Here is a 14861-nt window from a genome sequence, read left to right on the forward strand (position 1 = left end):
TGCAAGTTTTGACCTCGGAGTTGTGCTGCTCAGCAAACCAAAGTTTGATAACTTCCTGTTGTTACCTCAAAATGTTCTGGATTATCTGACAGAATCAATGAGATCATTTAACATGTTAATAAGAGACACTTTAAGAAATCTCAGATCCTAGAAAGCTCATTTTACAAACAGTAAGAGTAAAATTATTGAATATTAATCTTGTTAATATTCTTCCCAAGCAGAGATATTCAGCCATCTTGATTTTCTTAGTTAGATCATGAGAGTAAAAAGCTTCGTTCCAACAAGGAGTTGAAAACATCAGGATGAAGGAATCAGATTATTTACTGGAGATGAAACTTTATCCACTTCATTATTTACTTTGTTTTCCCACTGATCATGTTCCAGTTTAATAAACTCTGATGTCCTCCATCGTATTTTCAGCTGTAGTTTAAGGCTTTCAGTAACCAGATGTTCATCTATGGAGTTAGAATATTACTGTTAGAAGCAGCTATGAGAAACAAGCAGGATGTGTTTCAGGTTCAGGTTTTACTGCAGGACTTTGGAGCTTTGATGAGAATAAAACCAAGCAGCAGTTTTTTATTCCAGTCCTCCCAGCTGGTCTGACTGTGAGTCCCAGCAGATCCCAGTTCTTCATGAGAGACTCTGTGTCTCTGAGCTGTGAGGAGGACAACAGCTCTGCTGGATGGACTGTGAGGAGAAACACAACCAGAGGAACCAGAACTCAGTGTGGAGATGGATGGGGAGAACCAGCTGGTTCCTCCTGCAGCATCAGCCTGATGTTCCTGTTTGATACTGGAGTGTACTGGTGTGAGTCCAGAGAGGGAGCAGCCAGCAGCAGCATCCAGCTCACTGTCTCTGGTAAGATCAGACTGTGGAGTTAGTGTTGATGAAGCTGTGTGGAAATGGATGAAATGCTGTAGTTTGTCTCTGTGTTGAGGTGGATCAGTGATCCTGCAGAGTCCTGTCCTCCCTGTGATGGAGGGAGATGACGTCACTCTGAGCTGTCAAACAAAGACTTCCTCCAACCTCCCAGCTGCTTTCATTAAAGATGGCTCCCTCATCAGGACTGAGCCTGCAGGTCACATGACCCTCCACCATGTGACCAGCTCTGATGAAGGTCTCTACAAGTGTAACATCAGTGGTCATGGAGAGTCTCCATCCAGCTGGATCTCTGTCTCAGGTCAGCAGCTTCTCTGACTGCTTCAACCTTCATTATGAGACAAGATCTAAATAATTATCTTTGGTTCATTTCAGAGAAACCCACCATGACTCCTCCACCTCCATCCACCTCTCCTCCACCTGCATCCACCTCTCCTCCACCTCCATCCACCTCTCCTCCACCTCCATCCACCTCTCCTCCTGATTCTCAGTCTCTTCTCCACACCATCATGTGTCTCACATGCTTCAATGTTGGTGTTTCGCTGCTCTTACTGGTTTTACTGGTTCTTCAGTTTGTTCAGAGGAACCATGAAGGTGAGAAACAAACTTCAGGATTTTACTAACAAATCTGAATGAAATAACCCTGGCAAAAATATTAAATGTGTCCTTAAAACAGTTCAGGTTCTTAGATCTTGTTGCATGAACTGTTAGAAGAAGTCCAGATACCAAACAGATCAGTTCTGGAGGTTCTGTTGGTTTATTTCAGCTGGTGTTGGAGAAGCTGGAGCAGAACCCCTACCAGGCAGAAACCAGGAAGTATCAGATGGTGAAAAACAGCCAATGAGATGCAGCAGACGTTAAATTCTCTACATAGAGAATATTGGAGATTCTCTCTGCAGCCTGTGTTCTGTAGTCATCGTGTTTCCTGTTTCTGATGGAAACCTGCAGGCTGGTTGATGACCGAATGTGTCTGAGGTCTGAAATGATGAAGAGTAAATGTAGAGAACAGAGCAGACGTTCCAGGAAAGTTTGATTTGAACCAGGTCAGAACCAACCTGCTGCACCTCAGGTCCGCTTCCTGATGGGTTTAGAGCTGAAAGCTGTGGTGGGTTAATACAGCCCAGCTGATTGGTCTGTAAATGAAGAGCTCCAAACAACTCCTGTTAACACGTTGCTCCGTAATCTGAACCTCATTGTTGTGAAACTGCTTCCAGTGATGTTAATGAAGTCCAGTATAATCTGTGTTTTGTTCTGCAGAAGCTTCTCCAGCTGCAGTTTCCTCAGCAGTGAGGACAGCAGACGTCCTTCAGGGACAAATCATCTGCAGAGCCAACAGGAGCAGAGACACAGCTGAGACTCAGAAACTCAGAGACGTCACTCAGGATGTGATTTAAATTCTGGCATCTAAAATATTTCATGTAAATCTGGTTTATTTACGCCTCCTTCCTGATTATAACAGCAGAATGTCCTTAAAGGTGGAAATAAAGGTGTCTTTATGCTTTAACTGATGAATCAGATTATTAATCCTGAAGGAGGACAGCTGAAGCAGCTTCTTCCTGTTTCACAGCTTTAGACTGACTTGAGGTTCTGGAAGCCGAAACCCAGTTTGAACATCTGATCATTTTTCTGCTCTCTGATAACAACTTTAATACAGAGTCTGTCTGAAGGTGGCGCTGTGGTCTGCTCTGATGTTATCACTTAGTTTAATCATTTTTCTGGACTCCAACATTGTTTCTTGTTGAATAAAATGCAATAAAACTGATATATTCATCTGATTGTCATTTCTCTGTAGAGACAGGGTGAGCCTGCAGCTCCTGTGGACGAGTTTCCATATAAAAAATAGGAAATGCTGAGTTTCTGCAGAATGTTTCACCTTCAGGAACTCATAGTCACAGGTGTTAAGCTTCAGGTGTTGACAGATACACAGATGTTCTATTTTGAGCTGCACCTCTCACTAAGTACATTTTACATTCAGAATTACCGTGTACTATTTTGTTATATAAATAAAAACAGCTGCAGGTGTATAAGCAAGCAGGGTGTAATCTTTTATTCTCTTCATCCTTCTTTCTCTCCTCCACTCTTTCCTCCTTTTCTCCCCTTTTTCCCCCATCTCTCTCTCTTTTTTTTGAGCTTCTTTTTTCCTTTTCATTTCATTTCAGTCTCCGTGTCCGTAATAATTGAAATATTCCCACAGAAGTTTATAATAAAGTTTCTTTTATAAATATCAAGCAGAGCTTTAAAGCATTAGCTGTGATGCTCTGCTTGTGAAAGTAAATCTATTGGGCCATTTCTTGGCACTCAGACAACAGTTCTGAGCGATATTCTGCTGGACAGGACACGGTAAAAAAAAATGAATAAATAAAACAAAATAAAAAATCTGTCCAGAAAGTGGAAAAACAACTTCTTAGTTTTTGTTAGCAGTTGAGTAAGTTTGTGCTTACCTGCTACGTTCGTCTGTATCCTGTGCATCTCCTTGGGGCTAAGCCCTCCTTGTCCTTTGTAAACCTAGTGACACCCCTGACTAAGACTCTGAGGTCAAATAGTTTCAGGTTCAGTCATGTCTGTAGCTGGAGATGTTTGTGAAGGTTGAAGTCAGTTAGAAACCATCACTCCCAGTAACTCAGAACAGGAACAGAAAGTAACAAAGTTTGACAGATAAAATTCCTGCTGATATAAAAGGTTTTATATTCAGTGAGAACTGAGTTTACAGCCTAGATAATAAAAGGCCTGAAGGACAGAGTCTGTAGGTTCTAATCATTGCAGCTCCATGAATAGCTCCTCTGTCATTTGAACCACAGTGTGATATTTTCCTGTAAATGGAGTCTGAGATGGAAATATCACATGAACTAATGGGTTTTTATGCAGTGAGAGTGGAAAGATTCTGAAATGTTCCTACATGATGAACTGTTTAACTCTGGGTTTTGGCTTTTAGCGTCAGAATATTAAAGTATTATTTCCCAGCCCACGGTCCCTCAGGTCCAGAACCAGTAATAATCAGTCCAACATGTTCAGAACCAGCTTTCCTGTCATTAGTCTGAATCTGCAGACAGTCTGAAGAACAGAACCAGAAACAGTGACTCTGAACTCTTTAGATTTGATCTATTTCAGCTCAGCATTTATTCCTGCAGAATAAAACCAGCCTTCAATTCATTTGGCCTCAATGAGATCAACTAAAGTTCATTTAGATGCATTTTTACATGATTGTTTCTTTTACAGCTTCAGTGATGTTTGCAGCATGAATTAAGTGGAGCAGATGGAGGAAATGTGCTGCAGTAAAGATAGATTTTGTTTCTCAGAAACTGCTCTCTGTTTCCTCTAAAGTCTCATCCTGTCTGTTCGAGCCAAATGTTAACACTGAGCACAAACAACCATAAGTCTGAACCCTCCCTCTGGACTCGGTTCCCTGTTGCTGCTTGCCAGACCTCACCCTTTCTCCTTGCTTTGAATATAAACTGGGACTCAGTCTTATATAAGAGTTTGTTGTTTCTGTTTTCAGCTGGAAGTGATGTCAGGATGAATCCAGTGGCCCCAGCAAGATGTTAGAGAACCAGAGGTAAACTCAACCACACCTAAACATAACCTAAAATGACCCAAACAGAGATGTTTGTGGACTGTAGTGGTTGGTAAGTCAGACCAAATAAATGTGGACATTAATGATTCAGACCAAATCATCCTGGTTTCTGTTTTTAACCAATAATCAGGTGTTAGAAGTTATTTTTTTCAGATTGAAGTAAAACTCAGTTTTGTTGCTGATGAGGAGATGATTTGTCCTCATCTGCTGGATATTTTTCACTGTTTCAACAATCCTGAAGAGGAGTCATGAGAAGACAACCAGATGATGTCAACTACCACAAATAAAGCAGGTGGAATACAAAGGATCCTGTAAAAAACCAGCATAATACCAGTTACTAACTGGTAACCACTAACTTACTGCATTTTGAAGCTACAGCCCTCAAACCTCTAAGGAACTCACTAACATTGGTTTACTACAACTTTTTATATCATTAGTGAGATTATTTCAAACACAAACTGGCCCAGTGCTACTTTCTACTGGGGCAGGTCAAAAAGTGCACACTTCCTGTCTTAAAAAGCCCAATAGTGCAACCAGTTTGCATAAATTTATATCTTAGTTTGTATTGTAGAATATTGTAATTCTTTACTATCAGGATGTCCAAAAAATGCAGTTAAAAACCTTCAGCTGATTCAAAATGCTGCTGCAAGAGTTCTGATGAAAATTAAAAAGAGAGATCATATTTCTCTTATTTTAGCTTCCCTTCATTGGCTCCCTGTTAAATCCAGAATAGAATTTAAAATTCTCCTCCTCACATATAAAGCCCTTAATGATCTAGCTCCATCATACATCAGAGATCTGATTGTTCCATATGTTCCTAACAGAGCACTTTGTTCTCAGACTGCAGGTTTACTGGTGGTTCCTAGAGTCTCTAGAAGTAGAATGGGAGGCAGATCCTTTAGTTATCAGGCTCCTCTCCTGTGGAACCAGCTCCCAGTTTTAGTCCGTGAGGCAGACACCCTGTCTACTTTTAAGGCTAGGCTTAAAACTTTCCTTTTTGATAAAGCTTATAGTTAGACTGGCTTAGTTTATCCTGAGATATCTCTGTAGTCATGCTGCTATAGGCTTAGGTTGCTGGAGGACATAATGACCACTTTCACCCTCTTCGCTACATTCTCATACTACTCTCCAATTCTGCATTATTTGCTGTTATATCAGCTTTTAACCTTTTTCTATCTTTTCTCTTCCTAGAAGCTACACCTGGCCTGACTCTGTGTTCAGAAGAGAGAAAAACATGATCCTAAATGTCCTCTGATGTAGTTTTCTGGATTGGTTCCAGCCACATGACTGTAATGTGAGCAGCAGAACTCATGGTGGTTTTAAATTGTCTGGATTAAATATGTTTAAATATGTAGCCTAAGGTCACCAACAGGGGGCAGTGTAGCAGGAGGGAAACAGCCCAGCTGTAACTGCAGCATCATCCAAGGTAGAAGCTTTCTGCTAAAAAGGAGATCAATGATGAGATCTACAGCCAGGATGCTGCAGGGAGGTTCAGGATGGAGCAGAGGTGGAGAAGTTAGGAGATGTAAAAGAGTGAAGCTCCTGTGGACGAGTTCCCATATTAAAAATAGGAAATGCTGAGTTTCTGCAGACTTTTTCACCTTCAGGAGGACAAACTGGGCCAGACTTTAGAATGGGTTCACTAGGGCAGTAGCCCAGGGCAGCGATCGTTGGGGCAGAGCAGATATTTATTTAGTTATTAATGATTTCATATTCTTGTAAACATTGTACTTTATATAAAGGTCATAGGTCCATTTGAGGTGACATGTTTTTATTTGTTTGATTAACATAAAGATAAATACTGAAATAATTAAAAATCATGACATCATTATGACATCATCATGACGTCATCCCCTCAAGAAGTCAGACATAACAGCAACATTTAAGCATAAACCTCCTTGGTTGTTGCTGTATTTCAGTGATTATGTTGCATCGAGACCAGCTGGCCTGGGACAGTTACAGCAACCTTTGGGACATTGATTTCCACAGTTAAACACATTTCTAGACACGGTCCTGGTCAGTTTGTCTTTTCCTGTTTAAGGAGACATCTGTTTGGGAGCAACATGGAGCCGTGTGCCAGGGGGCGTTTCAAACCGACCCTGCTTCACTTCCTACCTGCTGATGTCTGAATCTACCTGACAACCAATCTGCTGGAATCTGGATGAGTCAAATAAATTTGTGTGGATAGAGAACTAAAACTAGCTCAGGTCCAGGGGTCCACAACCTCCTGACCCTGGGGACAAGGACACTCCAAGTATCTCGACTGAGCTGAAATTAAACCAGCTTCATGCTGTCCTCCACTGAAACCAATCCTCAATGACTCTGATGGACTTCCTCAGTCCACATCTATCTTCAACATCAGGACTTGGATCCATTTTGTTCTCTGACTGATCAGACCAACATCTGCAACAACTGGACTGAAGATTGTAGCTCTGTAGCGCCATCTAGTGGCCAGTATGTTTACATACATTTCCAGACGGTTGTTCTGCCTTTGACCATTTGGAGATAAACTCAGAGGCTCAGTTAGACATAGTTTAGATGCAGTTTTCTTTAGAAAGCTCTGCAGAGTGTTTCCATGTCTTCTCTGATCACTTGAATCTTAAACCTGTTTTAAAAGGTTGCAGTAGTTAAACAGACAGAAACCTCCCAGCCTCAGAGGAAGAGGACGGGTTTTATTTGGTGCTTCTCACAGGAAGTATGACCCAATCAGTCAGATCTCTGAGAGGCACCATGAAGGAAACATCTGTCCGATTTCTGCTCAGTAAGTAGACATTTTCTCTGTGGGTTTGAGGTTCTACACATGGATTTATGGTGCTGAAAACAAGAACCACAGGAGCATTACTGACAGTGGTGGAACCAGCTCTATCTGAGCTCTGAAACTGTCTTTATGAGATGAATTATTCTCTATTCATCTCAGTCTGAAGGATTATTTTTCTCTCTTTAGTTCTGGCTGCAGTTCTGAGCTCCAGTATGAACCAAGGTTGGTAACTTCCTGTTTTACATCTCCCAGATTATTCTCTGCCAGGATCATTATGTTTACATGTGACAATAAGACTCTAATTGAAAGGAAAAATGTTGGTTTTTAGTCTGTTGTTCTGCCTCTAAAATAATCCCAACTTTAAAGTAGAACAGCTTTAAATATGAACGGATAACATCCTGATGATGTTAGAAACATTTGGTTCATGGTCTCAGAAAGTCAGACTCCCTCCATCCAAGGAGCTGCTGTAGTTTCAACATTCAGAAACCAGATGTTCAAGGACTTTGGAGGTTTGACAAGATTAAAACTAAGCAGCTGTTTTCATTCCAGTCCTCCCAGCTGGTCTGACTGTGAGTCCCAGCAGATCTCAGTTCTTTAAAGAAGACTCTGTGTCTCTGAGCTGTGAGGAGGACAACATCTCTGCTGGATGGACTGTGAGGAGAAACACAACCAGAAGAACCAGAACTCAGTGTGGAGATGGATGGGGAGAACCAGCTGGTTCTACCTGTACCATCAGCAGCTTGTACCCATTAGACACTGGAGTGTACTGGTGTGAGTCCAGAGAGGGAGCAGCCAGCAGCAGCATCCAGTTCACTGTCTCTGGTAAGATCAGACTGTGGAGTTAGTGTTGATGAAGCTGTGTGGAAATGGATGAAATGCTGTAGTTTGTCTCTGTGTTGAGGTGGATCAGTGATCCTGCAGAGTCCTGTCCTCCCTGTGATGGAGGGAGATGACGTCACTCTGAGCTGTCAAACAAAGACTTCCTCCAACCTCCCAGCTGCTTTCATTAAAGATGGCGTCTTCATCAGGACTGAGCCTGCAGGTCACATGACCCTCCACCATGTGACCAGCTCTGATGAAGGTCTCTACAAGTGTTTCATCAGTGGTGATGGAGAGTCTCCATCCAGCTGGATCTCTGTCTCAGGTCAGCAGCTTCTCTGACTGCTTCAACCTTCATTATGAGACAAGATCTAAATAATTATCTTTGGTTCATTTCAGAGAAAAACACCACCCCTCCTACACCTACACCTCCTCCAGTCTCATCTTCCTTCCCGTCTTGTTGCCTCTTGCATCTTTATGTGTTGTGTTTCTACTGGTGTTACTGGTTCTCCTGGTAAAGAGACATCAACGAAAGTCAATGGGTGAGACCAGTGCCGTCACTAGGCCTATGTTAGGAGGGCTGAAGCCCCCCATAAATAATTAGGTGTTTTTTTATTTACCTGTCATCATTAAAGGACATTGTGCAACCAGGAGGACCTTCATAAATACACTGAAGGTCCTCCTGGTTTGTAGCATTAACTGTGCATTTTTTACCATCTACTGTCTTTGGGTGGACTCCCTTCTGGACCATCAGCTGTGATGATTACACACCGTGAAACAGGAGCTGAGCTCATTCACGTCTGATTATCATCAGTGGTTTCAATAATAATACACCAATAATAATCACTTCACCATTGCTATTGACCTGTAGGAGTCAGGACAGAGGAGCACAGAGAGGGAAAAGGGAGAGACCTCTTCTGGAAAGGTCAGTCTACAGCAAGGGTCACCCTGCAAGCGTCTAATGAGTTGCTGCACGCTCTAAAAATAACGACGATATTCATTGAAGAGCCATTTAAAACTGTTTTATAGTTGGGTTATGGGAGATTTTTTAATTGATGTAAAATTATTATTTGTCCTTGATTGGATTTAAAAACAACAGTATTAAAATAAATTTAAAAAAATCCCTCATCTGAAAGTGTGGAGAATTGTTCCCTGAATAAATGTTACTGAAATAATACCTTGTATGTGTGTACATGTGATGGTTTATTTGAATGTTTTTTCTTGTACTTTCTTTTTGAAATACAACCTGTGTGGTGATTTGTAATAACCTTGAAGAGTCACAAGTCGAAACGCGTTGGTCTGCTAATAAAGTTTGTTCCAAGAAGTTTTCATCTAATCATGAATATGAAATATTTCAGTCAAGGTGCACCATATCAGACCTATAAACCATTAGCTTTTATTTAGGAGAGTAATAATTACAAAGTAAAGATAGTCAAGAGAGATATATATGAGCCAAATTAACTTGACCCAATTATTTTCAAGAGTACATTAATATTACTTCAATTCAATAATGAAGTGATATTTTTCTGGGCTTGAAATTACAACCATTTTAGTCACATATGAGCCCAAAATGTCGTCTGTGCAACAAAAAGTTTGGGAGCAAACAATTATTGTGTTGTGAGTAAAAGTCCTGGCATCAATCTTTATCTTGATCAGTTATTAATTCACTTTATTTTGTTTCAATGTATTTTAAAAGGTCAGGAAGAAGGAGATGCAAAGGCAACAGATCAACAGGCAAGGTCAAGTCAGACAGAGCAAGGAGATACAGAGAAGGATCAAGAAGCAGAGGAAGATCAAGTTATTATGGAGAGAGAAGGAGAGCAAATAGACCAAGAGAGGGAAAATGATGAAGGAGCAGCAGCTCAGGAATAACCTTGATAATTATTACTTATAGATGAGTTTTCCAGGATCATAATCCTCAGTAACCTACAGTTTGACATAAAGTTTATTGCATTGGGTTGATTGTGGGACATCCTGTAACAGGAGTGATTAGATTGCAGCACCAACACTTAGATTCAGGGTTGGACACCTGCTTTTACTCTCTATCAGATAGACTCCAGAATGGTGACACATAGTCTACTGATAAACACTGAGGGTACATCCCATGCAGGGACTACCAGACATGAAAACCATGTGACCTTCTGTTTGTCACTTCAATCACCAGCGGGTTAAAGGATGAGAGCCTCAGCGCTGATCTCTGAAACCATTCCTCTGCCTTATTTAGAATAAAAGTGTTGAGATTAAAGAAGCGTTTGAGAGTCATTCCTTTTAAGAGACATTGTAGGCAGAGGTGACGCTTCTGGGGAAAAGAATTTGCGGAGATCTGAGGCATCTGACCGCTAACTGGGTGCGGTAGCTCGGACAACTATAGGGTTTGATTTAGGCCACAAAGACACAGGGAACAGACAGTTGAAGCTGAAGAGCTACTCACTCCATAGTTTTGGTACACAGAAGCGAGCATTTCACCACAGCTGCTTTGAAAAGCACAACAGGTGAGAATATTCAGTCAACCAGAATACAGCTTTGTGCTTCCCGTGTAGAGTGTTTGGCAAAAGCATCAAACATGATAGTTTGGTCAGTAGTGGTTGCAAGAACTGGAAGAAAGCTTTAGTCATCTTTGGTAAACATGAGACAGCACAAAGACACAAGGACAGTGTTGTTGCATGGAGAAGCTACCAGGCAACTAGCATTCAGGGAAAAGTTGCACAGATGATAGCGTCTGCAAATGCAAGTGAGATAACAGAGCCTGAAATCTATGCCATGATGGCAGATGAGGCAAAGGATGGAAAATCAGAGCAGTTAGCTGTGTGTCTGGTATGTGTCAGAGGCGGCAGTGAAGGAACATTTCCTGGCACTTGCAGAGATAAAATCATTTGATGCAGCAGATTCAAAACAATGGTCTTGCAGCGCTTAAGTGTGTAGCACAAACATATGATGGTGCAGCTGTCATCCACTGATGGTGTACAAGCACATTTCAGAAGGCTCCACCCTGAAGTTATCTATGAGCTTGTCATGAACTTAACCTGGTGTTGTGCCACACTTGCAGGACCATCCCAGAGACTGAGGAGCTATTCAGCTATTTGGAGTGTTTGTACTACTTCTTCAGCACCTCCCTGGTGAATCAACATCAGTTCATGGAGGCTCAGACAAGGCTTAGATTGACAAGAGTTAAGCGTGTGCAACTTTCAAACACCCGTTGGGAAAGTCAGTTGCGATAAATTCAGTTCTTGAGACTTTGTCCGCCATCTTTGAGCGTCTTTCTGCTATTAGATCCTCCACAGTTCTTGGTCTGACAGCAAAACTCTATAAGTTCTCAGCAGTCTATGCACTACTGATGTTTCTGTCACTTCTGTCTGTAACTGAAGGACTCCACCAGCTCCTTCAGAAAGAGACTTTAGACCTGGCAGAAGCTTTGATCTGCAAGCAAGCAGTGTGTGACACACTTCAGGGAAAACACACTGACACATTTGCCACGGAGCTGTATAAGAGAACCCAAGTCCTGTGCCACATACTTTATTAATCCCAAAGGGAAATTAAAGGTTGTAGCTCATGAGAAAAGTTGCTTCAAAGAGCCGTTGTAGATGCTGATGGCTGTGGGCAGGAAGGATCTCCTGTAGCGCTCCGTCTTACAGCAGATCTGAAGAAGCCTCTGACTGAGGACACTCTGTTGTTGTAGGACAGTCTCATGAAGAGGATGCTCAGGGTTCTCCATAATGTTCTTCATTTTATAAAGAACCCTTCTTTGCACAATGGGTCCATGGCTCGGATCTCCTCAGTGTCCGTCTAGGGACCACGGGGCAGGTCTGTGGGTCCTCACACTCGCTATTGCATATTTCTGTGGAGAAACCTTGTATACAAAAGCGCGTCCACACTCATAGTCACAGGTGTTAAGCTTCAGGTGTTGACAGATACACAGATGTTCTATTTTGAGCTGCACCTCTCACTAAGTACATTTTACATTCAGAATTACCGTGTACTATTTTGTTATATAAATAAAAACAGCTGCAGGTGTATAAGCAAGCAGGGTGTAATCTTTTATTCTCTTCATCCTTCTTTCTCTCCTCCACTCTTTCCTCCTTTTCTCCCCTTTTTCCCCCATCTCTCTCTCTTTTTTTTGAGCTTCTTTTTTCCTTTTCATTTCAGTCTCCGTGTCCGTAATAATTGAAATATTCCCACAGAAGTTTATAATAAAGTTTCTTTTATAAATATCAAGCAGAGCTTTAAAGCATTAGCTGTGATGCTCTGCTTGTGAAAGTAAATCTATTGGGCCATTTCTTGGCACTCAGACAACAGTTCTGAGCGATATTCTGCTGGACAGGACACGGTAAAAAAAAATGAATAAATAAAACAAAATAAAAAATCTGTCCAGAAAAGTGGAAAAACAACTTCTTAGTTTTTGTTAGCAGTTGAGTAAGTTTGTGCTTACCTGCTACGTTCGTCTGTATCCTGTGCATCTCCTTGGGGCTAAGCCCTCCTTGTCCTTTGTAAACCTAGTGACACCCCTGACTAAGACTCTGAGGTCAAATAGTTTCAGGTTCAGTCATGTCTGTAGCTGGAGATGTTTGTGAAGGTTGAAGTCAGTTAGAAACCATCACTCCCAGTAACTCAGAACAGGAACAGAAAGTAACAAAGTTTGACAGATAAAATTCCTGCTGATATAAAAGGTTTTATATTCAGTGAGAAACTGAGTTTACAGCCTAGATAATAAAAGGCCTGAAGGACAGAGTCTGTAGGTTCTAATCATTGCAGCTCCATGAATAGCTCCTCTGTCATTTGAACCACAGTGTGATATTTTCCTGTAAATGGAGTCTGAGATGGAAATATCACATGAACTAATGGGTTTTTATGCAGTGAGAGTGGAAAGATTCTGAAATGTTCCTACATGATGAACTGTTTAACTCTGGGTTTTGGCTTTTAGCGTCAGAATATTAAAGTATTATTTCCCAGCCCACGGTCCCTCAGGTCCAGAACCAGTAATAATCAGTCCAACATGTTCAGAACCAGCTTTCCTGTCATTCGTCTGAATCTGCAGACAGTCTGAAGAACAGAACCAGAAACAGTGACTCTGAACTCTTTAGATTTGATCTATTTCAGCTCAGCATTGTGATGGAAATTATTTTATTATTATTCTCCTTTTGAAACACTATGTTGGAAAAATCCAGTTTGGAGTCAAATTTCTTAGCTTCATTTCTGGTTAAGTTTAACACTGCATAAAAATGTCAACGCCGACTTAAAATACTTATTTACATTTAATCTGAGCAGAGAAATTCTTGAATGCAGCTGCGATCAAATTGAGAAACAAAAAGAGAATTATAACAATAACTCTCAGGATTGTAGTTATTATTACAGAGTTACAGTACAAAGAATTAGCAAAAGGTTTCAGCATCAGTAAATTTGGATTCATTTAAGAGAAAACTGTTGCTGTGCTTCTAAATAGTTTGAGATCTCTTTGGACTATGTGCACTCATTTTTAAAAAGGATCCTGAAGATTATCATAACAACATTGATCAATTATAGCATTAAAAGATATGGTTGAGAAAACATATTCTGAAAAGAGATTGTTAAAAATGTATTTGAATTCTTGAAGCTTCAAATTTGTCCATTTGTTTGTCTTTGATGTTTTGTTTGTTTTGATGGAATGAATGTTTGTTTATATGTTGCATGAAACAATAATCCATGTTTAGAATAATGTTTCTAAATCCCAGATTGATTAAAACTTTGAGTTTTCAGGAGAGTTAAGAAGCAGCTTGTTTCTCAGGTAGGTTCATGTTAACAGTTTTGTAGTTTAAGGTTCATTAAGATGGGTTGGGATGAAGAAACTGTGGTCCCGCCCATAGGCTGTCAATCAGAGGTTTGTTCTGCCTGACTCCGCCCACCTACCAGGTTGGTTCATACCTTTGTTGTCATGGTAACGCTCAGCACCTCCCTTCCTGAGTTTTAACACTGTTTAAGAGACAATAGAATCAAAATGCTTGTAGTGATTGTTGCCTTAAAAACATGTTTTTATGTATAATAATTAAGGATGTAGCATGACTTTTAGATTTATGTGTTTTACTATTAAAAGGTTAATGAAATAGTTTAAACTAGTTTGAAGAATTAGTTTTGCATACAGAATCATTGGTGATTTATTAGATTGAAAGTTTCCCTGGTACCATTAAACTAGCTGACAGTTCAAGATATGCAAAAGTAAGGAATATATTTTTGATAAAGAATCTGAGTTATGATTTCATACTTGGTGGGAATAATTTATTAGATTAAATTTGTAGGGTTTATGCATCTGAATTACATTAGATGTCCATTAATCTAATACTTATCTTTGTACAAGACAAATCAGGATGATATGTGACTAATTTCTAAGTGAGACATTGATGAACTGAATAACTAAAGTTTGTATTTTGTTGTTAATGGAACTGAATTGCAGTTAAAAACATCTGGATTTTCTTTATGTTGCTTTCATTAAATTCATAGAGACACATAGTTATGTCAGAATTCGTTTCTTTGGTTCTATGTAATGTGATCTTGGTTACTAGAACATTTATGTACAAACTTTTTGCTGGATTGTCGCATGGGTTGGACCCTGCGTCAGAAGAGGGGAATGTCAGAATAAAGTAACATGGGGTTCCAAAAGTTTTAGCACTCATGGGAAAAAGGGTAGATCAGACCTCCAGTGAGGACTTAGTGACAATGCGAGAGAAACGTTGTACTTTGTTTCTATAAATGGTGCATAGCTCCCTAAGACCACATTATGAAAACCTCTCTGAAATTATGGTGTTGATTCTTTTGTGAAATTTTATATCTCCACAGATTAGACCATTTTTGAAATTATTTTTGGGT

The 14861-nt window shown here is 40.4% G+C and overlaps 1 protein-coding gene across 1 annotated transcript; it reads left to right on the forward strand.

The window, feature by feature from the left end:
• The first annotated feature begins 7028 nt into the window (after positions 1–7028).
• LOC124880604 (Fc receptor-like protein 5) lies at positions 7029–9351 on the forward strand. The gene is made up of 5 exons (XM_047385877.1): positions 7029–7211; positions 7395–7430; positions 7758–8030; positions 8110–8352; positions 8427–9351. Exons 1-5 carry the CDS (start codon positions 7148–7150, stop codon positions 8543–8545), a joined length of 735 nt encoding a protein of 244 aa, XP_047241833.1. The 5' UTR covers positions 7029–7147; the 3' UTR covers positions 8546–9351.
• The last annotated feature ends 5510 nt before the right edge of the window (positions 9352–14861 follow it).

Source organism: Girardinichthys multiradiatus, chromosome 14, assembly GCF_021462225.1.
Source record: "Girardinichthys multiradiatus isolate DD_20200921_A chromosome 14, DD_fGirMul_XY1, whole genome shotgun sequence".
Classification (NCBI taxonomy): domain Eukaryota; kingdom Metazoa; phylum Chordata; class Actinopteri; order Cyprinodontiformes; family Goodeidae; genus Girardinichthys; species Girardinichthys multiradiatus.